Genomic DNA, 24512 nt, shown 5'->3' on the forward strand with positions numbered 1-24512 from the left:
TTGAAATACACCCTGGGCGAGACCTCTTTCGAGCGCCCCCCACCCCCCCACCCCACAAACACACACACAAAAAACTTAGCAAACAAAGTTCTGCACAAACAGCAATATTTTATTATAACAACTGTTTTCATATGATGTCAGATTATTGCATGCACGTTTCCAATTTGCCATTCCTGCACTTGTTAAATTGATGTTCCTCTTGGAAAACAAATTTGCAGCAGAAGCAAAAGAGGCTGTTGTTCTTAATTAAATAAATAAATCTTTTCACCACTTACTAATGTCTTCTTAAAATATTAGTGGTGGCAACTTCTCCCATTACTCTCATTCCTACGGTAAACAAAGCCAGGTGGCACTTTACTTGGTCCTCTGTGAACCAGCTCAGTCCGAATCCTGTCAGTCAGATGTGAGGGCCAGTGGGGCTCAGTGGGAGTTCAGCTCCAGGCATTTCTATCAGACAGCATATTGGCATATTACTCAAAACACATCGCAGTGAAAAAACACAGTCCTACTCATAAATTATCAGAAATATTAAAATTACATTAAATTGCAGTTGTCTTGTAGCCCACACACACACACACACATACACACACACACAATATGCACACCTGAAAGCTCATGCTGGGTAGAAGTAGAGGCAAAGAGGTCTTCATCCACAATATCAGATATTTGTGGAGACATGTGTAGCGGAGGAGGTGGTTGGCTCATCCTGACCAGTGGCAGAGGATGCTCCAAAATATTTTAGAAGTGCCCCTGAAATTGCAATTTAACTGCATTTGAAATCAAAAGACCATAGGATAATGTTTTATAAAGCTAAAACAGCCTAGGGTCAAATTGACTCAAAACATAATAGAAGGGTTACATAAACATGCTCTTACACACTAAATGTCTGTCATTACACGCTATATCCTCCTAGACCCGGAAAAAAACAAAAACATTTATTTATTTCATTTTTTCCCCCATGTCATCACATTGTTTAGAGTATAGAAACAAATAGTAAAAAAAAAATACGTTGAAAAATTATATTTTATTCACGTTATGCTATGGTCACTGGGACTCAGTTGTTTAAAAAAATAAAATGACTTTAAATTATATGTATAGGCAAAAAAAAAAAACTTTTTGGGTTTCAGGATATTTTTCAACCAAAATTTGTATATCAATCTAACTTTCATGGAGGTGCCATTAGGTTACTGACTACTGATTTAGTTATGACTTGTAAAACTATACTTAGGAAACTATACTTAGCATACTGTGTAGCAAATAAAATGCCGTTAGTTATTTACAGGGCCTAATGTTAAACCAACTGATGGAAATGATAACTGAACTTTTAACAGTTTAATTGCAAAGCACAATATTATAAATTAGATCTCGTGATTGAGTTGAAACCAAATTATTGTTGTATAAGCATAGCAAGCATCATAGCAGAAAGGCTAACAAAGAGTTATACCCACCACCAATTAACATTAGCCCTTCATTCATGAAATGGATACTGTAATCATACAGAGACAATAGTTGCATACCTTTATCTTTTGCTCGTTTCTCCTCTTCTTCTTTTCTTTTTTTTCGAAATTGGGCACCTGGCTTTGACCTTTTCTTCTCCATCTCTGTTTATTTGGCACTCGACGATCAACAGATTTCCCATCCCCCCACCTGTCACTCACGACCAGAAGTCAAGACTAAACCAATTCACCTTGATGACCGCATAATCGTTTTGTATTGCCTAGTATCATTTGCAGGAACTATAGGCCTGTATTATAACATTATGAATGAAATGTGCGTTATTTGGAAGAAAGTCGAGGTGTGTGACTGACTTTAGCCTATTATTAATTATATTACTAGTGGATCCCCCGTCCCCGTCCACCCCCGCCCTGTCCGTTCCATTTGAGAGAGACCCAGAGGTGAAATGTCGCACGCGCCTCTCGCCCCACCCCCTTACACTTCTCACAACACAAAGCTTCATTGGATATTTTCAGCAAGCAGGGGCGCCGGCAGCTGCAGGGAGCGCCAATTTGCCAATTCCACACACAGTGAAATGATATAAATGACGAAAAACCGCTTCGCGACACAGAGGATTTTTTGTTTATCTGCTCGTGCTGCCGCCCCCAATGTGTCACGAAAAAATGACGCCCCGGGCGGCTGCCCGGTTCGCCCGTGCCTAAAACCGCTACTGGTTGTCTGTCAGAGTATGATGTCAATAATTCAAAGGCCCTTTGCTTTCTCAACTTTATTAACGTTGCAGAACAGTGACACAAAAAAAGTGCTCGGCTCCTCTAATTCACTCTCTAATTGAGTGCAATGCAGTGATTGATTCTGGCAATTGGGGTTAATCAGTGTGCCATTTAAAAACATGGTGTGTTTGTTTCTTTGGATTATAATAAACATGTATTAAGATATTTAAAGTGACTAGTTACTGTAGACGTCTGCTAAGTGTATCTTTTCTATTTACAATTGAAGTTAGCTTTTCAAAACATATGCTGATTTTAATAACTCTCATTTTCGAGAATTAATTGAGAATCATTATTGCCACAGTTTGACATTTTGTGGCTTTGTTTGTCAGTATTTGTCTTCCTTCGTCATCTTAAATGGCAATATTTTCCCAGCCTGGTTGCAGATGTGGTGGCGTTCAACTCTTCATTCAACATGGAGTCCTTCCTCTCCTCCATCTCCACATTCATGAAGACCATGCCTGACCATCGGCCCAAAGATCTGGACCAGCTTATCCGGCCCAAGTGTCGCGTCCTCCACTTCCCAATTCACTTTCCCGATGTCACAAGGTCTGTTCTTATATCCCTCACCACAGTCTTCTAGGGATCACTCCTCCACTGATTAAAAAAAGTGCTAGCGAGTTCAGTCTTAATCTGCCCCCAAAAGCTGATCGTGTATGCAAGCGTGGTTAATGGCGAGTAGGCAAAGTTGTGTAAGAAAGTGATTAGAATAGACAGCTTTAATGTCCTGTGTGGATCACTTGACACACTCCAGCTACAGATACGTGCTCGTGCTCGGGCATAGATGCATGAACATACACAACATGCCCACTGGGACAGGAAGTGATCTCTCTGTGTTATAGTCTGTTTGACTGTAGATGATGTAGGTATTTGTGTTTGATTTTTGTGTGGGTGAGAAACCGATGATGCAATTAGTGAGGATTTTTACTCAAGGCATGTGATCTGCGAATAAAAAAGGAAATCCAAATAGTTTTATTAACCAGGTTATTAAAATCCACCATGTTTCCAAAAATCATTTTCAGAAACCTTTTTGCTCATTTGGCTAGCAACTGTAGCTACAGTGTACTAACTTTTCATACTGTGACCATTAATTATGCATTGCATTTTAGTTAGATATCATGAAATAAATAACATTTAAAATAAAATCTCTTTTTTAAAAAAATTGCTTGTTTAGAAGACAAAAACAACTAAAAGTAAATATTTAAAATGCAGTACAGTGAGACCAATCTGATGTCCTTGCGGTCTCAGTTGTCAGTCCCTGAATTGATTTTTGGGTCTCTGAGCACACTACTACTCTTTCCACCTACAGCTTTAAAATCTCACTGTGCTGTGTACTTCATTTTGACTTGTGCAGTCTAGATTGGCTTCAGAATTTGCCTCTCGAACTGTCGTCTTGGATCAGCAAGCATGGGTGGTGCTTTTTTCATAGCCCCGTTCCAAAGCAATGTCAAGAATAAGTCGGCTAGAAGCAACTCCACGGAGGGGTCTGCTTCTTATTAGAATCCTAACGAACAGCAAGCAGAACCCGAAACGAGTGGAACAATATTGTTAATTCATTTCGATTCAAGGCATTCTTGGGATGGCTTATGTGTGCTGGTTTAAAGATTAGAGAGACCGTAAGCATGTAGTGCATAGCATTTCATAGCCCCCCTTTAGCTGTAAAGCAGTCTTTGTCATTTTGATGTACACGTAGCTATTGATTTAGAAAAATGTGAATAGTTGTAGATTGGTTGCAAAATTATCATATGAATAAATGATAAATTATAGTAGCTTTCATTATACAAACATATATATATATATATATATATATATATATATATATATATATATATATATATATATATATATATATATATATATATATATACAATAAATATATTTGTAAAATATAATTATATATTAAAATGATAAATAAAATTGTGCTTATATAACGCACATTATAAAATCTAATATAATCATTGGAATTTGAATTTCATGTTTGTATGAAATGTGTAAGCTCAGCATAAAAATGCCATGTCACATATTAGCAGTATATATTTCTGTTTAATATGCTTGCAGTCCATTTATTTTTTGGTCTTATCTGTGCTCTTTCAATCTAAATTGTTTATCTCCGAGGTCTGAGTGCGGCATGTTTTGCATTATCGCTCTGATGCATGACTTTTTCGCATTAGTCAGTAGATTTTTGGTTGACAAAATCAAGATTTTCAATGCACACTTAAAAGAAATATCCAGCCGCTTTGTGTTTTCAAGTTTGTTTTTTGTGATTTAGAAGAGCCAGACCAGCCTACTCCACTGAGGTCACGTTTCAGTGTTCTTCATCACTAAAACAGCTGTGAGCACTTTGCTGCGTCTTTTTGAAATGCACCTATATTGATAACGTAGCTCTTCATTTTTATGGGAAATAGAATTTAGAAATGTACAGTAAATGGAAAAGTACTGCACTGATGAAGAGTTTAATGCCCTAAGCCTAACTAACCTGTTTTATTCACTTACCAGGCGCTAAATATATCTCAAACAGCACAATCATTGGACAGTTTTACTGACTCCTTCCTCTGTATTTTAGTGTTCGTGTTTCTGCGTGTGTGTTTGTTGTGCGTTTCATTTCTATGAGGTGATGGACATGCACCTACGCTTTGTTGGATGACAAATTTGCCTTGTGTTTAAAATGTGGGTTAAGATGACATTAGTAATGTTGGTCCACACTATGTGAGTGTGTGTGTCTATATCATGGGTAAGAGATGCTGTAAGTAAGCTGACACTGATGACGCAGGGCTCTCGCCTACAGTGTTTCTCAGCTCATTTTCAGATGGTAATTCGCCCCTTCCAAAGCAAACTCACAGAGTGTAAGGAAACGATTATATGCATGGCCAGCCATCCGTCAACATGCCCTGGGTTCTTTTCTCAGCAACCAACTTTGTCCAAGCCTTTTTAAGAATTTAAAAATATTCCCAGAGACAGACAAGAGAAGAAGCAGAGTATTTGATTTGAAATATCTCGCAGGTGGGCTCCTATGTGATGCATATTTCTTATTTCATTCACTCTTTTGTTCTCTTTCTGCCAAAACAAACATAAAAAAATTGTATAATGTATATATGAAAATGCACTGCCATCCCATATTCACTATAGATGCTGTGGAAAACAAAAGACAGACTGCAAGAGGTCAAGAATACTTATATAGTATGTATATACACTAGAGGATAGCCCATAAAGGTTAGCAAAAGGAAACTCCCTTTAAAGTAAATAAAGTACAAGGTTAGCCCGCAGTCACCATCCCCATTTAGAGGAGACTGATGGAGAAAAATAAACAAGGTAAAAGTAACCTCAGAATGAAAACATCTTTTGTAATCTCTCCTTGAATGTAACATAATCCAAAGAAATCTCTCTTTAACAGGCTTCTATTACCTCACAGTGTCCTTTGGATCAACTTAATGAAACCTCACTTATTAATTGGCTTTTTGCGTATAGCCGTAATTCAATCATGATTGACCTTAGTGAGCAGGAGCCCAGCTGAGCGAGACCATACCACATCATCAATCACCGAAATCCACAACTCTGGTGGCCCCTATCAAAGGCTAGTCTTTGTATTAAAACACAACAGGCCAACTGGGTATGTTTGCATAAAGTCACATGACAATCAGGTGTCCTTTCAAGAGCTTCAGTCCAACGGAGCCGCCACATCACAAAGACACTCCTGCAAGGACTCATATGAAATGCTTCACTGATTTCCATTGTTCTTTGCTCTGGCAGAAGAGTGAATTTGGTTTCCATAGCACTTAACTGGCATCAGATGTTTGCATAAAGTCCCACGCACCCCGATCAGAGCACAACGATTGATGGCCAGCATTGTATTGATCCCAATGCTGTGATCTAAAACAATGACAGTTTTTCCTAAGATGGGGACCACAGTGCTATCAAGCTTATTGAGGGGAAAATCCATCACCGGAATCTCTCATAGACTCTTGTTGTCAGGAGGACCAGGTTTTCATTAGCCCATTTAACTCAGCACAGATAACTGAAGTTACTTTTCAAAGTTGGTGGGGAAAAGAGGGTATTTGGCTGCTTTTTAAAAAGTAGTTCAAAGGCATGAATGTGACTCTCTGTACCGAGGCCTGCCGCCAATGACTGACTGGTGGAGTGATTCTGTTACTGAAGCAGATGGCAGGATATCCTGCTGTAGAGATTGTCTCCGAATGGTTCAAAGGGAACAGCGCAGTGAAAATGATGCGCCTTGGTCCCATATCGAAATAATAAAGTCGCATCAAAGATGCCAATTACCTTGTTGCATAAACCAGTGCCACGGCTTCATAGTTGTGTGGGTTACATTATTTAATTGAACCGTGTGGGTGTGTTTTTGTAGAAATGTGTGTAAAACACTGAGTTGTGGATTTTATTTCTGGACGGCTGAGGAAACCATTCCAGTGTATTGGAAAATTTGCTGTTGGCCCAATGCAAGCTTGTTTTATAAACAAGTATAAGTAATAAAAGCTGGTTTTGTGTTATAGCCGTGATGTATCTGCTGATGTTGAGCTTCTGCTAATTCTGCTTTTCATATTTGCTCAGGTTCCCGCAGGGACCTTGATTATTGCCGTACTCATAGTTGGTGGCCACCAGCGGTCAGAAACTCATCACTTGGCACCCGATCTCCAAATCCTCATGTGCCTTACTACTCATCCTGTAGCGCTCTCTTTTTTGATTGTTGTTAAAGCCTTAATGTAGGCAGGATGGGTTAAAGAGGAGATGGGCTTTCTTAATCAAACCGCTGAGCGTTTAATCTTGTCGGTGAAACATCTGGCGGGCACCTTTTCTGATTTGTTCTTTGACATCGGATTCCACCACCTCGTGCTCGGAGGACATTTTCAAAAGGGATCTCCATCCTTGTGGCACGAGGACTCCTCAGAATGTGCCCTGTGAAAATAATCCAAAAGTAAAGCCCAAACGTATGGCATGCGTCTGATCTCCAGATCACATGTGCCAGGAACGAACCACAATTGAGTCCATATGGCGCTTTCAAGTGCTAGGAGCGAACCGCGATAAATAGGAATGAATCAAGGATAAAGCCCCTGGGTTCAGAGATTTGTCCCAAGCAGCTGGCTTAAGGCCATAGGTTTTGCCATGATGTAATCAGGACATGCAGGTATTTATAAAGCACAAGGAAATATGTGCCTTCTTTGATTGCCGGGTCTTGGCGAGGGGGAATATCTAATCAAGTATTTAACTAGGTATACATTTTATAGCCTCCAAAAGTGAGCATCAATGCACCCTGCTCACTTCAAAAGCACTTACAGAGCACTTGAAGTGAATACTCAAGAAGCTAAAGGGTGCAGATCTTTACTGTCTCATACATGCTGATTTGGAACACCCTATAAGAAGAAATTCGGTACTACTGCTTTATTTTGAATAAGCAGCATTAACGCTAATGGCTGACTACTGTGGTGAATACATCTTCAAATTGTGCCTTTAAAGGGATAGTTCGCCCAAAACTAAAAATTATGTCAGAAATTTCTCACTCTAGTGTGTTTCAAAAGTATGACTTACTCCCTTCTGTGATACATAAAATAAGAGATTTTGAAAAGTGTTGGTTGTGCGAACAACATGGTATCAGAGTGTGACTTTCGATAAACGTGGGGAAAAATACTGGGAGATTTCTTCTTGTCTGTTTCACAGAAGAACTTCAGTCATACAGGGATGGAAAAAAATATTACAGAATTTTTATAGATAGGGATGTTTTCCCTGATGTAGTCCTTTAGTGTGCAAGAGCAACCTGAGGGTTTTGTCAAGATAAATACATTACTTACAAATACAAAAATGCCCCAAATTTGAGCATTATCTGAAAAAACAAAGACCCGAGTTCACTACATACATGATGTTTTCGTTCATGCTTACACCTGTTCAGCTTCATCAAGAGTGTTGACAACAAAAAAAGAGAACATGTAAGCAAATTATAGACAGTTGTAACCTGACATCAAGCCACATGTAAATTGATGTAATTGAAACAGAACTGGAGATTTTTGCCTTTCGCTCTGTAGAACAGCTCCTTTACACAATTTTTTATAGCTTTCTATTATCAGTTTCTAAACTAATTTCTGTTTTCTATCTTCCTTTAAAGAAACATTTATCTTTGTTTAGAGTAAAACAGTCCTTACATTGCCATTGTTAACATCTAACATCCTGCTACAAAAGAAGTTTTTGTGCTTGTATCACAGTGATCAGGCTGTTATGTTTCTGTTTCACATGACAGATGTCATTGCTTGTGCAGTTGTGTCAAAATCTGCCCATTCTATGTCAGATTTGGTAAGCCATATGCACATTACATAATACGGAAAGTCTGTCATCGCTAAACGCATTCCACAACCCGATACAATCATATCCAGCATCTGTGTTAAATGGAAATGGGGCAAAGCTGTAGTGTCGCTGGAAACCTCTACTAGCCGTCTGTTTGGTTATGTCCTGTGACCTACTTTAGTTGTACTGCATGTAAGTCTTTGTCATTAAAATTTGGAATCCTCATTCCATCACCATCTGAGGTTTGATATTTTCATTCTCAATGTCATATAGAGTAGACTGAAGTCCAGGATGTGTGTCACAGTTAGGGCTGGAAGTTTGGCGTTTGACTATGAGGTCAGTTGGTAATAATGAACATAGATGTTAATGTGCAGTAATGACCTTCTCTGTCCACATCTCAGAGGCTCTCTTCCGGTCTCCTGTGCCCATCATACTGGACCTCTGTCAAGCCACCCTACAGGGCACAGTGATGAGACTAATGCTGGGGATGGTGGTTTCCAAACGACACACTTGGCTACATTAAACCTTTGCGTGATCGGTCGCTTTTGTTCAATGGGCAGAGAATGTTATTAGGGATGTTTCAGGTTCAATACAAGTTAAGCATTTCTGCCATAATGTCTGTTTCCACAGAAAATTATTTCAACTTTAAGAAAAAAAGAAAAGAATGGTTACGGCATAATAATACCGTTTATAACCATTGTATTTAAATATTTTACAGTAACATTTAAAGGTTTGGGCTGGTTAAGATCTTTGTTTTCATTTATCTGTGCCTGCCTCCTATGCTCATCATGGCTGCATTTATTTGATCAGCAATGCATTTTCTTTTTCTTTGAATATAGTAAAAAATGTACTTCGTTATTGAGATGTGATTCTGAATTTACAGGAGCCATTACTCTAATCTTTTTTGTTGAAAAAAAATCAGAAATCTTTCCAATATGATGATTTGTAACATTATCAAAGTATTTAACCAAATTTTTGGTAAATAAAATTATTTAAATGCGTTAACTGTAGAATACATGTTAATATGGGACAAATACAATATAAATGGTTAGTAAAAATCATCTGTGTTAAGTTATGTGTTAACTGTAAATTTTTATAGTCATGTTGACAATGGCAGTGAAGACACTAGTCATGGTAACTAAGGTAGCTGCTCAAACTTGCCCTCTTAAAGAGAAAGCTCCTATATAGTGAACTCAGTGGGTCAAATATTTGTCATAATCAACAAATAAAAATTACAGTTTGAACCATTCTACAAATAAAATAATAGATGGGTTTTTTTTTTTTTTTTTTAAAGCTAAATTTACACTTTGCTTGGCATTGTTTACTTCGATTGTAAGTACCTCATTGTTATCCCAGCTCAATTTTTTTTGTTTTGTTATGGAGCAAATGTTAAGTTAAGTTGTAATGAACCCAGTTCCTTTAAGCTGTCCTGAGCCTCCCAGAAGAACTGCCCGAACTGCTGGAGAAAGTTTGCATGTCTCACATGTAGCTCTCTCCACTTCTGAGCCATTGCAACGGCCAACCTCAAGATCAATGGAATTTTTCATTAGCCTGGGAAAAGAAGAGACCGCTTGTGATTATTGCCAATAAAGGAAATTAGATGAAATGATTTTTGACTTTGATTTTCTTTCCTCCCTCTTTTCCCCAACCATCCTTTCACATTTAATCAACTGCAAGGTAAAAGTCATCACTGAAATTGCGCCTGATTCATAAATAAGCTAATTGGTGGCATTCTCTCTCTCCTGTTGGAGGACACGGCTGTGTTTTTATTGCCTAGTCAAAAGCTCCTCGTGTAATTTTCAAAATGGCCCTCGAAATGAAATTTTCCTCCTAGCTTGCGAGGCAGCTCCATCGCTCATACCTTGCCGCAACCACCTTCTTGTCATCTCTTCAGTTTAGCTTTATGTAGCCTGGCTCTCCTGTCCACATCTGTTAGTTAATTCATCCATTGCGAAACTCTTCCCTGGCACTTTTATCAATGGCTAATCTAATGGAGGTGAACTGCCGAGTGACTGCTCTCATTGATACTCTGTCTTTCTCAGGGACGTTTAGAGAATAGTAATGGCATATTTGGGTGTTTCATATTTGGATGGCCATTGATTGCTGCTGAATGCATATTTACTGAAATGGGTAAGGGATTAGAGCATTGCGTCTGAAATGACAACTTCAAAAGAGTGAACAGCAAATACTCTGTGGACGCTTATTTTGTGGCTTTAACAGCTTTCTTTGAAGGTTCTTCCATTCAAACCGCAATTTACCTATCTGTATTTGACTAACGCTTCCCGAACTTGTTTTCATCTAGATGAAAGTGCGATCAAAATGCACAAACAGATGCACACTGGTGAACTGTACCCAGAAACACTCTTAACACAGTTGAGAAGATAAAGAACTTTCGGAAAAAGTGGGAGGTAGAAATACACCCAACATTGTGGTGAGTCAAGGCGGCCATCTGTACGTAACTCTGAGAAAAAACCCTCTTTACACTCGACTGCCTTTACAAGCCCCTTTGTTTTGAAGTCGATGAGTTCTCCAGCACTTGGAAGGATCCACCTATATTATAAACATACTGTGGGAAGTCGTGCTAAATTGGTTAGTAGTTCGTCATGTTGTACTGCTTCCCTACACCACAAAGACTTTGGCTCCCTGAAATACAAGTATAAGTGCCACTTATGACATCCAATTTATTCAAGTCAGTTTAATAAACTGCTATTTTTTTATTTTATGATATTATATTTCTTCACATATACCTTGTTACAGAGTGGGAATGTAAAATTATTTGTTTAAAAAATTTACAATTTAAAAAAAAAATTACATTTCTTTAATGGAAGCTTGCATCAGCAACCTTGTGTTTGGAGTTAATGATCTGCTTGTTAATTTTTGGTCAGTTATCTTGAACTGCTTTTATATTTTTTAAATGAATTCGTACCATACTAAAGAAAGTGCCATATATCTGTCGTTTTTTTTAATGCACGCTTAAAAGAGTACAAGGTAGGTTATTTAAAATTTTAGCAGTTCCTTCGCTTCTGCTCCACTGCAAAAAATAATAGCGCGTCAGTAAGCATGGGGGAATCTTGCTCTCAAGCAGCTAATTGGCTTTGGTCCATCACCAAACCTACAATTAGGACTCGCGGTGCCGTGGAGGCAGCACATGGGCTGTGCAGTCGCAGAGAACCGAGAAAGTGCTTTCTGCATTTTATGGATTGCTTTTGGCAGTGAATTACGTGAAAATGTGACTTGTTTTAACTTCTTTAACTTGTAATAATCGTCGTGGTTACAGAATCCATCAGTCCGGTTGTGTGCTCAACATATTTTAAGACCGGGGAGAGAGAAATGCCACATGAGGCCCCTTTTTTTAAATGTGGTTTTAGATACCTTTTTTGATTATATTGTTCAAACATGTTATATCCCAACTGGTGTTGCCTATGAATTATTTGCTCCTTATGTTGTTTTTTTATTACAGAAATCAACAAAGGTTAGAGAAAAATTTAGGAATGTGTTCACCGTCATCGTGTTTTTTTTTTTTTTTTTTTTTTTTTCATAGTTTCTCTTATGTTGTTTTATTGGGCTTTTTCCCTTTCGTCCTCAGATTCCTCCCTGCACACAAACGTCTCCGGCATTCAGTGTGGTGTGATGATATCCACGCTATGGCTACTCAAAGCCATCATCAAACATCAGCTCCAAGGTAACGTACTGTAGCACTGAAGACTGTTTATGCATTAAAATAGCCGAGACTGGTTATTTCTAGAGTGACCGTGAGTAATTGATGGGGGCCTAACTTATGACCTTATAAACCCCTGCAGTTGTCCAGAGCTCACAATAGACTCTGAGCCACCTGAGAAGATTGTGGCAGAGCAGTCCCTGGAGCCTGCAAGTATCCCACCATGCCAAAAGACGTTGCAGAATCATCCAGTGTCTCGTCCGTCTGGCGATGAGAAAGGGAATCTTCAGCCACTCCACATAGTCTGGCCACATCGCTGGTAAGACCTTCACGATAACATCAGAAACATCTGTTCATCAAGAGTTCATTTAACATGCATTTATTTATGGAAAATCTGATTTAACAAAATACTTTCAATATTTCACTCGTTCTTTTCATTATCTTTTATTTTTTAATAACTGACTGATTCTTCATGTATAATTAAAATGAATTTAAATTGATTATAAAGATGTTTCTTCAACTTAGAGCACTTTTTGATCTTGTGGACTTGCAAAATATATATAATTTGTAAAAGAAAAAAACAAAAACAAAAACACGTCCACATAATTTTTGCTTGATTACATTCTGTGGTTGAATGACAAAACTTTTTGGGTGTAAAATGGATAACTGATAAAATCAGAGACTTTAAAAGGCTATGTTTTATACATACATATTTATTTATTTATTTATTTATTTATAAGTGTATAGCAATAAAAAACATTTGAAAAGTAGCAATAAATAAGACATTATAAAAAGTTTCTGTTTTAAGTGATATTTAGCATGAAAGTACCTGTAGTTGAAGTGACACTGTATTTCATACAATTGTAAAAACTGCAGAATACAAAAAAAAAAAAAAAAAAAAAAATGCACGCACACAGAAATGTAATGTGAGAACCTCGTTTCTCAGCAGACTTCAAACATGTGTGACATGAAAGTGCCTCAAGCATCAGCCTGTAAACAACTACCATTCTGTAAGTTATTTGCTTTGGACTGTCCAGGGAATTGTTTGACAGTACGACAGAGGCATGGAAAATGGATAACATTCTTGTTTTGGTTCAACATGCATAGATAGATCACTGGTTCGGAGCAGTTCTAAGTGTGTAATGTGTCCATCGACCCCCTCGGTGCTTGTGAAATATTTCTCAGCATCATCTCATTGTTTCTCAATTTCAGTCTTTGCGAAAGTCACTGTTAGAATATTGTCAGTGATGTCGATGGCGACAACTGACAACTGTTTTGTTCACAGGGACTGATGGGGGAGGGATGAGAAAATATTTCATTGCCCGCAGGACTGCTCTGTGGTTTTTGTTGAAGTTAAATGTCTTCCACTCCCCATATTTTAGACCTCCTCTTGGCATGAGTGGAAACCAAACAGCATTGTATCTCTACCTCATCTGCCATGGGCAGAGAAAAAAAGCAACTGTTTCTCAAGCCACATATTTCTCCCATGAATCTTTACTCATCTCTTGGCAGCGACGGCATGTTTCCTTACCAAAAAACACCCATAAATAAGATTAACAACCGAAAAAGACCACCGGTGTCGAAGTTTGATGATGGCACAGGGATTTTGTGATGTTTGTTTGTGTTATGTATCTGTTTTTCACCTACTCTTGTATCAGTAACAAAAGCGGCCATTGTGTAATCTCTTCAAAACTGAGCAAAACACAGATGGATTAGCGCTGTTAACATCCGTGCCTCGTAAACGTTGGCTTAGGTCCGAGTTAAATTGGGATTTACACAGGGCGAGAGCTGCTGGAAAAATAAGAAGGGGTTTGGATTATCTCTGACAGTGTGTCCCATTTCATCCTTTTTCTTTTTTTTTTCCAGCCTCTCTTTTTGAGTTGGTTGCAGATTGTTAATCTCCATGTGGCCTGGATAGGTCTTCATCTGTTGGATTACAGGACTGTTTTATTGCAGGCGCTGACCGGGGCGTAAGGTCAGAGAGGGCAGCTGTTTGCAGGTACATGTGATGAGGGCTTAAATTTGCTTGCAAAAAGCCCATTTACCTAACAGGGCAACCTTTTCACGTTTTTCACGGTTCCCAACAGGCACATGTTCTTTCTCAAAAAAAAAAAAAAATGCAGTGAATACAGTGACTATAGTATAACATCAGACAGTCACATGGCCTGGCATGGGCTTTCCCTCTGCTGGACCTTTGTCTTTCAGGCGATCATTCTCCGCAGGCAGTTACGCAATGTTTTCTTTTCTTTCTGTGGCTTGTCTTGAAATCCAGACATATTTGTGCATTTCTCGTTCCTTCCAGACTGTGCAGCGGGCACTAATGACCAAGTAAAAAATATGCAGGCACTGATGCATCACCACACTGTGCTGGCAAGGATCGTGACTGGTTCCACAACTCCTCCTGCGCCCTCTTCATCACCAAAGCTGTGCCGCTGAGACCCCTGTTAGAGAGGGACGGCGTTTGGAAGGACATGATATGCTGGAATTTTAAAAACGGCACAAACGATTTAAACCCAACTTTGCGAGCGAAAGCAGAATTCCAAAAAAAAATTCAACTCTTGATGGTTGCACACAATGAAAAAAAAAAAATCTGGGTCGTGTTAGAGTAGAGAAGTGGAAAACAAATCGTTTACTCTGACAGTTAAAATGTAACCGAAGAAGTCCATATCCATTCATGTATGGTTACTCCCTTATTAGGACCCCAGCACGCACCCCTCCCTGTGGAGGAACAGCAAGAACGATCGACACGGTCATGGTTTGTTTTGTCTTGTTTTACCGGAGGCTTTGCCTCCGCTATTTTCAGCTGACCCTAATCAATCCCCAGATAACCGAATCCTGGGCTTTCAAGAGCCCCATTAATTAGCCCTTTCACTTCCTTCTGATTTGAATCCTTTACCGTCATGCTTTTGCAGTAAATAGAGTTTGAATTTTAAAACATGCACCTCATGGGTGCGACTTAAAGGGGAATATTTAATCATAGCTGTCTAAATGAGAGAATCATATTCTTTTAAGTAGTACCGGATGACTGCTAATGAGCATTCGCGGGGTCCCTGCAGAACACCCCTTTTTTCATATTTGTTTTATTTGGTGTCTTTTTCATTGCACTCTGAGGTCAAAGGGTAAGACAAAAAAACATTTTGGTTTTGGAAAGTAACATATTTGAGCGGTAAAAAAAAAAAAAAAAAAAAAAAAACTTTGAACATTTACACCTCTGCTCAAAATTTTATAGTAAGATTTTATTTTATTTCCTTCTTTTTGCAGAAATAAATTATTTTTGTTAAGAAAGGATGCATTAATAACACAATTCAAACATTTAAAGTGAGTTTTTTTATATATATAGAACTGTCCTGAAACATACATTTCTTATGTTGCAAGATACTTATATTTCAAATAAATGGTGTACTTTTGAACTTTCTATTGATCAAAGAGTCCTGGAAAAAAAAATAATAATAATAAATCAAAGCTCGGTGTGTGTTCCATGCTTGTGGTATAATCTCCTCAAACTTTATTTGGGTCATCCATACGTTTGCCATCTATCATTAACATCTGCATTTAAAATGCCCATTAAGTGTAGCTCCTAGAAAGAATCTAATAATTAATCACTAATATGTTTGTATTGTATGCTTGCTAATCTGCATTAAAGCCCAGGCATCACAGACCAGCATCGGCTGCGAGTGCATGTTAGTGAACTCATGTTTATGTGTGTTTATGTGGGTCTCCTCTCTTCATTTTGAGTGTGAGAGGCACGTTGATCCCCAGCAATCCCTGCATAACATAACTGACATATTAATTAACCCTCCGCTATGCTGTCAGTAGGAAATAAGGCATCAGGGCCACATGAAGGCTGTTTTAGTTACTAGACTGACAGGCCGGGTAATGGGCATCCCTGCAGTCATCATGCCACCTCCCTGCAGGTCAACCAGTCTTAGTCCAGAGGAGGTAGCAGTCACATCCACAATGTAGCGAATCAAAGAGGCTGCAAAATTAATGAGGGAATCAGCATCAAGCCATGGGGGGAAAGGCAACATAAAAGAACCGGAAATGAGAGGAAATAAGCCCTCACTAATACCTCATCTAAGGAGATTCCACCCAAGTGGGAGGTGTCTTTTGTCAAAGCGCTTCTGCCCCGGTAATTGTTTTTGACCTTCAACATCGTCATTTTTGTGAAGAGAGCTCTTCCTCAGACAGTATACAGAATGGCACTGCTGACGAGCTCAGAGATTTGTCAAAGCCTCTTTTGTGCAACGTGTATGAGCTCTGTAAGGCCGTTGTTCGGTAACATACCTCCGCTCTATCAAGAGGATGAGCTGCATGGATCACCAGTCGACTTTAAGGATTTGAAAGGACTTCATGCGCACACTTTGGGCCAAAGAGAAGGATTTCAAGTCTGTGCATTAAGGGTGGTTATATTCAGAGGGAAGCTTGTTCATCAGATGCGTTGTTAGCATGAAGGTCAGCGATGCTATTCTTCTTGACTGCAGAATAAAATTGGAACTGTCTCGTGGTTTGTGTACCTATTTTTATTTATTTTATTTTTTTATAGAAAGATTGGGGTCAGTTGATGACTGAATTAAAAGCAGTTAAATTTGGAAAGTGTGTTATTTCTGCTGTAACATTTTAGACACACTTTTAAAAAAAAACTATAATAATCATGAAACTCAACTGTAACAATAAAACCTTCATAATCATCGGGAGAAGGAGGTGGGAACCGGCGGACAATCAACTGAAACTTTAATAATCAAAATAAACACAAAACAGGGCAACAGCCCCTTGCGGACGACTGTTGCGCACAAATAAAAAACAAACACAAAATAAACTCCAGGCCTGGTCCTCTCTCGTCCGTCACTGTCGTCACTCCAGTTTTATATCCCTCCATCTCCTCCGTGGGACTCGAGACCGGTGGGTCGAGCAGGTGTCGCTCATTTCCCAATCACTCCCCCGGCCTCGCTCCTGTTCCCAGGTCTCTCGGCCCCGCCCCACTCGTCACATCAACGCTACAAACTATTTTATTGTATCACTGATAAACAATACAAATTATTTATTTTATTTTATTTATTACAAATGACTGGGCTAGACAACTCACTCAGCTTCTCGAAGAACAAACTAAAGTTAAAATATAAATTAATAAAACGTTCTTTGAAGTTCTCCTAATTTAATCTTACTAAAACCTGTAATGCTTTAAATCTAAGGCACACTTCAGACTTCAGAGTGAAGTATTCTTGAGGTAATGAAGCATTACCAGTGATCGCTGTGAAGCTGCTCGCCAGATCTCTTGGCTGAGCTCAGAACTTCAATGGAAGCACACCAGCAATCAGCGGACTGACTGCATCACAGTGACAGAACATGTAGCCTCAGCTTCAGATGTGGAATTAAGGTGTAAGAGCTGTGATTCGAAGAGGAACTTTCAGAACTCTTACCACTATTGTCACAGTTAAAATTCATTATTAAACAAAACTCTCTATACATTCAACCTCATATTAAAATAGTGTATTATGTCCATAAAAGCCCTGTGATTTTTATGAAATATAAAAAATAAATGGCTCGTGATGTGCATCATCTGTTAAGCACTTTAGATAAAACTGTCAGCTGTATGATTAAACGTTAATGCTAATATGATTGGTAGTGATATTTATTTTTATTTTCTACACTTTATTTTTGAGCTCTCTTTTGGTAATATTTTTCCTGTTATTAATTAATTTGGAATTGTTATTGCTTCCAAATGTGAAACAGTCTGTTCTGTTTCTGCTGTGTCTCTTTCTGGCTAAAGGGAACATGACAAAGACCCACAGCTGTTCTTCCAGACCTTACTGAAACTCAAAGAACGACAGCTGAGCTTTGAAGTTTCTGTCCTGGGAGAGACCTTCACTGATGTTCCAGGTACATCATGTGCTGTACGGATTAGAGACGGGGACATAATTATAATGTGATATTACTGTTATACATGTTTTTTTTTTTTTCATTATTTTTTTTTTAGACAAAATGTTCTGGTTGGCCATTTTTTTCTGCTTGCTTATTTTTATTTTTATTTACTTACCTTTCTGTTCTTTCCAGAGAATGATTTAGTTGTTTGACACCTCTGATGTCATGCACAAATGTTATTACATGTTTAACTTTGAAACAAATTTGTTAAGTACATTGCTTTAGGTTCAAAGATGGTCTGTTTATTGCACACAGGCAACATTTTCATTGGCAAAATACACTCCCCATTAGTGGACAATTATGTTTTAATATCTTTCGGACAGTCTTAGTATTTATGGCGTTGTGTTCATTTCATTTATGTGCCCACAAACTCTAGCGCTGCCAAAGTGAGACTTACAGGAAACACAATCTCTTATATTGAGATGCGAACTTTTATCATGGCGTAAACAGCTGCAGGACCAAAAGAAATAAACAGATCGTAAAGGTCGCTCATGTTATGAAATTATGTTTACGATTGCTCGGAAGGCAATCACACTGAAACGGTTTTAATCTATTTGGATTTTGCTAATAGAATCACATTATTGATTATTTGTGCCCTTCTCCGGTTTATGCCCGAATTTATGATGACCTTGCTTCTTTTATCTCCTCGCAAAATATGACCAAAAGTTTAAACAACCCTCTCTCCGCTAATTACTACACATCGATATTGAGGCTTGTGTCCCTTTCTCCGTTCCTTCCCACTATAGACATCTTTTCAGAAGCCAAAGAACAGTTGGTTGACCACATCCAGCACTGGGGTTTCATGCCCAGTAAGGAAGATTACCTCAAAGCGCTGTGCCAAGCAGATGTCGTCGTTTCCACAGCCAAGCATGAGTTTTTTGGAGTAGCAATGTGAGTTTCATCTGCTGTCTGTCACAGAAATATGTTCCCTGCAAACAGAAAGTCACCACAATGGTTTATTTATGTTTATTGGCATAAGTGTTGTGTGCTTTTTTCATGAAATTTTCAGTGTAAAAAGAAAAAACAATTAGTTGGTTTTGGTGAATTTAGTCATTCATATTAGTAAATTACCACAGAATTCATAAGAACTTCTTTGTAACTTTGTTTAGTTATGTGGAAAAATGCTAATTTTAAAGCTATTCCAACCTGTCACTTTTTAACAAAATGTGAAGATTACCCAAGAAGCCCAAACATGCCCAGAAAAGTTTGTGTCTTAATTGAAAGGTTGCGTTCGATCCCAGAGGCCTGTCCTCTCTTTCTGGGGGTGTTTCACAGTCAAGAGGGTACCACATGTGTTTCTGAAAGCACCGCCCTTGATGTGTTCAGCATCGCCCGGATCAATATCTTCAGTCACCTGTGCTTGACTTTTGAAGAGTTTGTTTGATAATGCAAGGTAGCTCTGCTCCAAAGTGCACTAGCAAGGGCTCATTCTACACTGGGGAATTCAGTCATCCTTGTTCTGTACACTAAATGTATACATTCTAATTAGATGACAGCACTGATACATGTTCTGGGCCGTGATATCGATTGGATGGAAACATCCTTTGCTTTGCAAGGTAATGGTTTAGACTCGTGTTCCCTCTGGGACTCTTAATACATACGGCTAAGGTTGTTCTCGATTTCATTAGATCAAAGTCCAGTGGAGAGGAGGAGTAAGGAGACCGCTCAGCTGTGTGTGTTTTACGTCCTCAGGCGATGTGTGGGTTCAAACACCTGCTGTCGGCTTTTCTTAATAATGTTTAACTTTCAAAAAACATCTCGTTTGAATTGAGCTGAATAAGAGTAATTAATGCAAGGATGTTTCCTTAATGAGATAATTGTCTCTTTTATGTACATAATGAAAATTTGGTTAAAACTTTAGATTAGGAAACATTATGCACTAACTAGTTGTTTATTAGTAGGTATATTACTAGTAAATTAGCTGTTATTTGTACTTAAAATGCACATATTAATGCCTTATTCTTCATGACCCTATTCTAAACCCCTTAACCCCAAATAATGCTAATAGCTAGTTTATTATATATCATAAATACAATTCACAATTCCCAGTTGTGTTTTTTAACGGCCTAAATTACAGCTTGATTTGAAATGATGTACAGTTAAATATTTTATTTTAACGTTAACTTCGTTTTTACCACTTCTGATGCTTCATGTCATGCATGCTTGTCACTGATTCTGTTGTATATTTTGTAAACCAGTAAACTAACTTATTATTTTAAAAGTAATTTTATGATAGATTGTAATATAAGTCTGGGACAAGGGTATGGTTTTAATAAAAAATCAACCCCTTGTACATAAAAGTGCCCGATGATATGAGAAAGAGGCCATAAGACCCCAAAACTTGTATCACCTGTTCAGATGCTTTCGCCGATCTGTCCTTGCTTCTCATTGGTCAGCTCCGCACCACGCAAAGGGACTTTTCTCCACCGTGTTCTGTCCTTGTTATTGTGAAATTAGCTTAATCTGATTAATTGTCAGCAGACGCCCATCCGTGCCCTCCAGAAAAACAGTAAGGCACCCAAGCAGAATGATCGCCTAATTATATTTGAGATGAAAAGCCTGATAAGCATTTGCACGCTCACACATTAACTGCATTGACATGGAACTGACCTTAATCAGTTTCATACGACGGGGCTGTCATAGACTCCAGCCGAGCGACTTTGATTTACTGTGCTCACAATGAATTTGATCAGGGAAGGGGATGTTGATGTTGCAGAGTAGGTAATACTACTCTAAACCTTCACTGTCTGGTGTTTGCTCAAGGACGGTGACTTTTATGCTTTTATTTAGCGTTTTCCTTTGTAGAGAAATTATAACAAGGCGATATGTTCTTTTTTTTTTTTTCTTTCATCTGTCTTATACTTTTTAGATTAAAAAGATGTGAATAAAAGTGCATGTTTTATTGCTTTGGTGCGAATAGAAAATGCATTGGACTGTTAAACAAAGCTGCAGACAAATGCAAGAAAGCATGTGAACTGCCCCTTAATAGGTTAGGATTCAGCAAGTCAGACATGTTGCCCACCTTAAACCAAAACTCCCTGATCCATGATTCATGTGCTAAAAAAAAAGAAAGAAAATGAATTGTGTTCTTTTTTTTCCTATGTCACAGTTCTGAAGGTTTAATGTTAGCATTCTATGAGCGACCATTAAATATGTAAGAATACAAACCGCTTTGAAACACAGCTTTGCGATTCTGAGACGTTACACAAATCCACAGGATTGTTCGAGGAGATTTGTCCCATTGCTCAATCAGAATTTAGAAATTTCTGCAATGAATGGCAGAGGGCTAATCGGATATTAAAATATGCATGGTTTTAGCATGGGAAATGAGATGAGGATCTGATGGTGAAGGGAGAGATGGATATACTAATTAAATATTAATACTCATTCTACAAAATATTTAAACAGCCAGTCATTTCCACTGCCAGCAATAGGGGTTCAAATGAGTTGAATCAGTTGGGAGCAAAGTTTGCCCTAGATTGAACTATTTGATGAACTAAAAGCATGAGTAAAACTATGGCATAGTTATGAGGTAGCATTATGAAAGTTTATTAGGTATTTGAATTAGTAGAATGATTTGAAAGGATTTGATCTGCTATGTATTATGGTTCATATGGATCAACATTTAGTCATCTGGTGGGTGGTAAGTTGGAAAAATAACCTTCCCTTCTTCAGTCCTGGCAACTGTTTTTGTTTGTTGTCAGCTCCATTGCGCTGAACTTCTATGGTGCCATTTCAGAAATCGTTAATTGGGGAAATGCAACCATTTTATTTCCATACATTTGGTCAATACAGTCCTGATGCATGATTAAACTGAATCTTACATGACATAAATCTTGTCTTTCAGGTTAGAAGCTGTCCATTGTGGCTGTTACCCCCTCTGTCCGAGGGCTTTGGTATATCCTGAAATATTCCCTGGTAAAAAAAAAAAAAGAAAAAAAAAAAAGAAAAAAAAATCTTTCATTTTCATCCATTTCATAAAATAGATTATTGTCACAGGCTAAGCTGCTATTCAACTTATGTATTTTATGACTTATTCATCTTAAAGCACAATTGAAGAATTTGCCATGAACCATTCTGGCATTTTTATATAAATAAGTAAATATAACCACAGTTCAATAATGTACAGCATCACGCAGCATGGTGTCAGCTGAATTTTTAATGCTGAAAGTGCCTGCGATCTCATCTGCTCTTTGAGGTTTCTGACTTATCAAATATGTATTTTCCTCTCGTAGCAACATATCTGTATTCAACACCTGAACAGCTGTGTAAAAGACTACAAGACTTCTGCAAGCGTCCGCAATTAGTCAGACAACATGTTACTCAGGTAAACAATGTTAATTTAGCCGGGAATCAAGTCAAGCGCAAAGACTTCTACAGATAATCCTAGTCATAAATTCTAGTGCTTTTTAGTCATAAAATTCTGTCACTGTAAATGAATAAACATTTATCAAGGATGCTACATACAACTGGTGGGTCGCAAGTCTGTTCTAAAGGGAAAAAGCAATGCTAAATGAAAAAAATACTCATGCACTGTTAGCTAAATGGTCTTAGTTTTCAAATTCAGTCAATTGCTGTTGAGGTCAAATGCCATGCATCCACTGTTTTTTGATGCAAATCTGCCACGTACTGTAGACGATTAAAAAAAAACAAAAAAAAAAACATGACATTTATACACTGTTTGCCAACCACAATGTGAATTATTGACTTGATAAATATACACAATACATTTCTTATTCTAATTCTAATATAATTTAATAACAATTTCATAAATACATTTTAATATTTGATTTATAGCTGTTGTTTCTTTTTACTTATTTGGGTCCCACTTGATGTCCAGGTAAAATTAGACAGACATTTTTAAATGATTAAGATCTGCATCCTCAAGCCTATCCATGTGAGAGAGACTGCTTAACTAATCCTAAGACAATCAAATTCCAATTCTGCCATAACATTTTCACTGTTCTCTGTCTCTTTCCCCTTTATCTATGTCTCTCTTTTCCCTAGGTGAACCTCAGGGCTTACTCCTGGGACACTCTTCGGGGCAGTTTCAGATCTCTCCTGGGAGCTGAAAGTGACAGGAAGTTAACAGAGGAGCACATGTCATGACATAACCCCAAGAAATACATTATGATTTAAAATCCAGCCTCATTGTGAAAGAGAGTTTATGACCCGAGAGTTTATGAAACTCATTTAAGAAAAACATGCATATGTGATTTTAATGTTCTCATCTGGTGGGGGAAAAAAAGAAGCAATTGTATATTTGTGGTAAATGGAAAAAAGATCAAAGTAAAAATAAACAATCAAAAAACCTGAAACTGCTTTCGTGTCGTGCCTAGGAGGGCCCTCTTCATATTTCGGTTCATATCCATTTTTATCCTTCGTGCCGGAGGACTCCAGCCTGGAATTCTGGAGTCTTCGGTTCCCACTCCGACAGAGTGGCAGCCAAGTTGCGGCTTGAAACTTTGTGGGCTCTCGCTCCACCTGAGGTTGCCAGGTCGTGACAAAGTCCACCGAGGCTCAGTAAAAGTTGATGCAAGGCTTCCCCAGGACTGTGGTTGAATCTAAATATGGTCCTTTTATTTTCCTTGCATCCTAGATCTGGCTGTACGTTTCAACCGGGAACCCACTACATAATTAAGGGGGCATGGTAACTAGCTATTTTTATGTTTTTGCAAAATACAAAATCTGGCCAAACTAACAATGGCCTGTCAGATTTTCCAAAAAGATGTAAGTGTCTGCTTTCACATCACAGCAATGCCACAATCACCAGGCCCACTTCAGGCCTGCCAACATACATGTTATTAAAAGTGGCCTTACTTTTATTGCAAGATTTATTGAAGGATACCTCCTTTTTTATCAGCCATTTTCTCGATAAAGCCGTAGTCTACCATTATTATTTCAGATGCATTTATTATAAAGGTGCGCTGGATGGAGAATTTGAATTAAAGGCTCAAATAAAATCATGTTGCCGTTTTCTCACATGCATCCAAGATTAGTCTCATTACTCCTCATTAAGTAGCAGTGCTTCCTTTACAGCTCATAGAAAAATAGTCCTAATATCCTACCTCCATCTGTAATGAATTTCACATTTTAGGGGGTCAGTGAGGGGGACACTTTTGTGTGCCGTATGCCATTTATTGCGAGTTATCAAAGTATTATCACTTATGATTTGCCTCTTGTTGTCCATCCTTGTGTTATTTATAAGAAGCAGATGGATGCAATTGACCTGTTTCTACCTCATCCAGAAATATCAGATGAATTTGCCATCTACTCCTGGCCGACCCGAGGTCAAGACCTATGACGCCATAAAGCCTATAACCTGCCGTTTCGGCACAAAATGTAACCCCACATATAAAAAGTTTATAGCAACCTCTATAAAACTCAGTGCACATTAAACCATTTCATTGGCCTGTTGCTGTTTTCTCACT

General features: G+C 38.2%; 1 protein-coding gene and 1 long non-coding RNA gene across 3 annotated transcripts in view; one reads left to right on the top strand and one right to left on the bottom strand.

The window, feature by feature from the left end:
* Positions 1-23399, top strand: part of LOC128019819 (glycosyltransferase-like domain-containing protein 1) — a 35515-nt gene extending 12116 nt beyond the window's left edge. For both annotated transcript variants that reach the window (XM_052606085.1, XM_052606086.1), the window contains exons 4-11: positions 2598-2771; positions 12091-12186; positions 12305-12481; positions 17930-18039; positions 18828-18972; positions 21929-21999; positions 22317-22408; positions 23089-23399. In XM_052606085.1, the coding sequence (XP_052462045.1) occupies positions 2598-2771; positions 12091-12186; positions 12305-12481; positions 17930-18039; positions 18828-18972; positions 21929-21999; positions 22317-22408; positions 23089-23190 (967 nt within the window). In that variant the 3' untranslated portion in view covers positions 23191-23399. The remainder of the gene's footprint in view (positions 1-2597; positions 2772-12090; positions 12187-12304; positions 12482-17929; positions 18040-18827; positions 18973-21928; positions 22000-22316; positions 22409-23088) is intronic.
* LOC128019820 (uncharacterized) lies at positions 75-1824 on the bottom strand. Its single transcript, XR_008185247.1, has 3 exons — positions 1518-1824; positions 606-750; positions 75-447 (listed from the first exon to the last, which is right to left on the bottom strand). It is a non-coding gene; the product is annotated as an uncharacterized LOC128019820 (long non-coding RNA).
* Positions 23400-24512: the final 1113 nt, after the last annotated feature.

Source organism: Carassius gibelio, chromosome A9 (assembly GCF_023724105.1).
Source record: "Carassius gibelio isolate Cgi1373 ecotype wild population from Czech Republic chromosome A9, carGib1.2-hapl.c, whole genome shotgun sequence".
Classification (NCBI taxonomy): Eukaryota; Metazoa; Chordata; class Actinopteri; order Cypriniformes; family Cyprinidae; genus Carassius; species Carassius gibelio.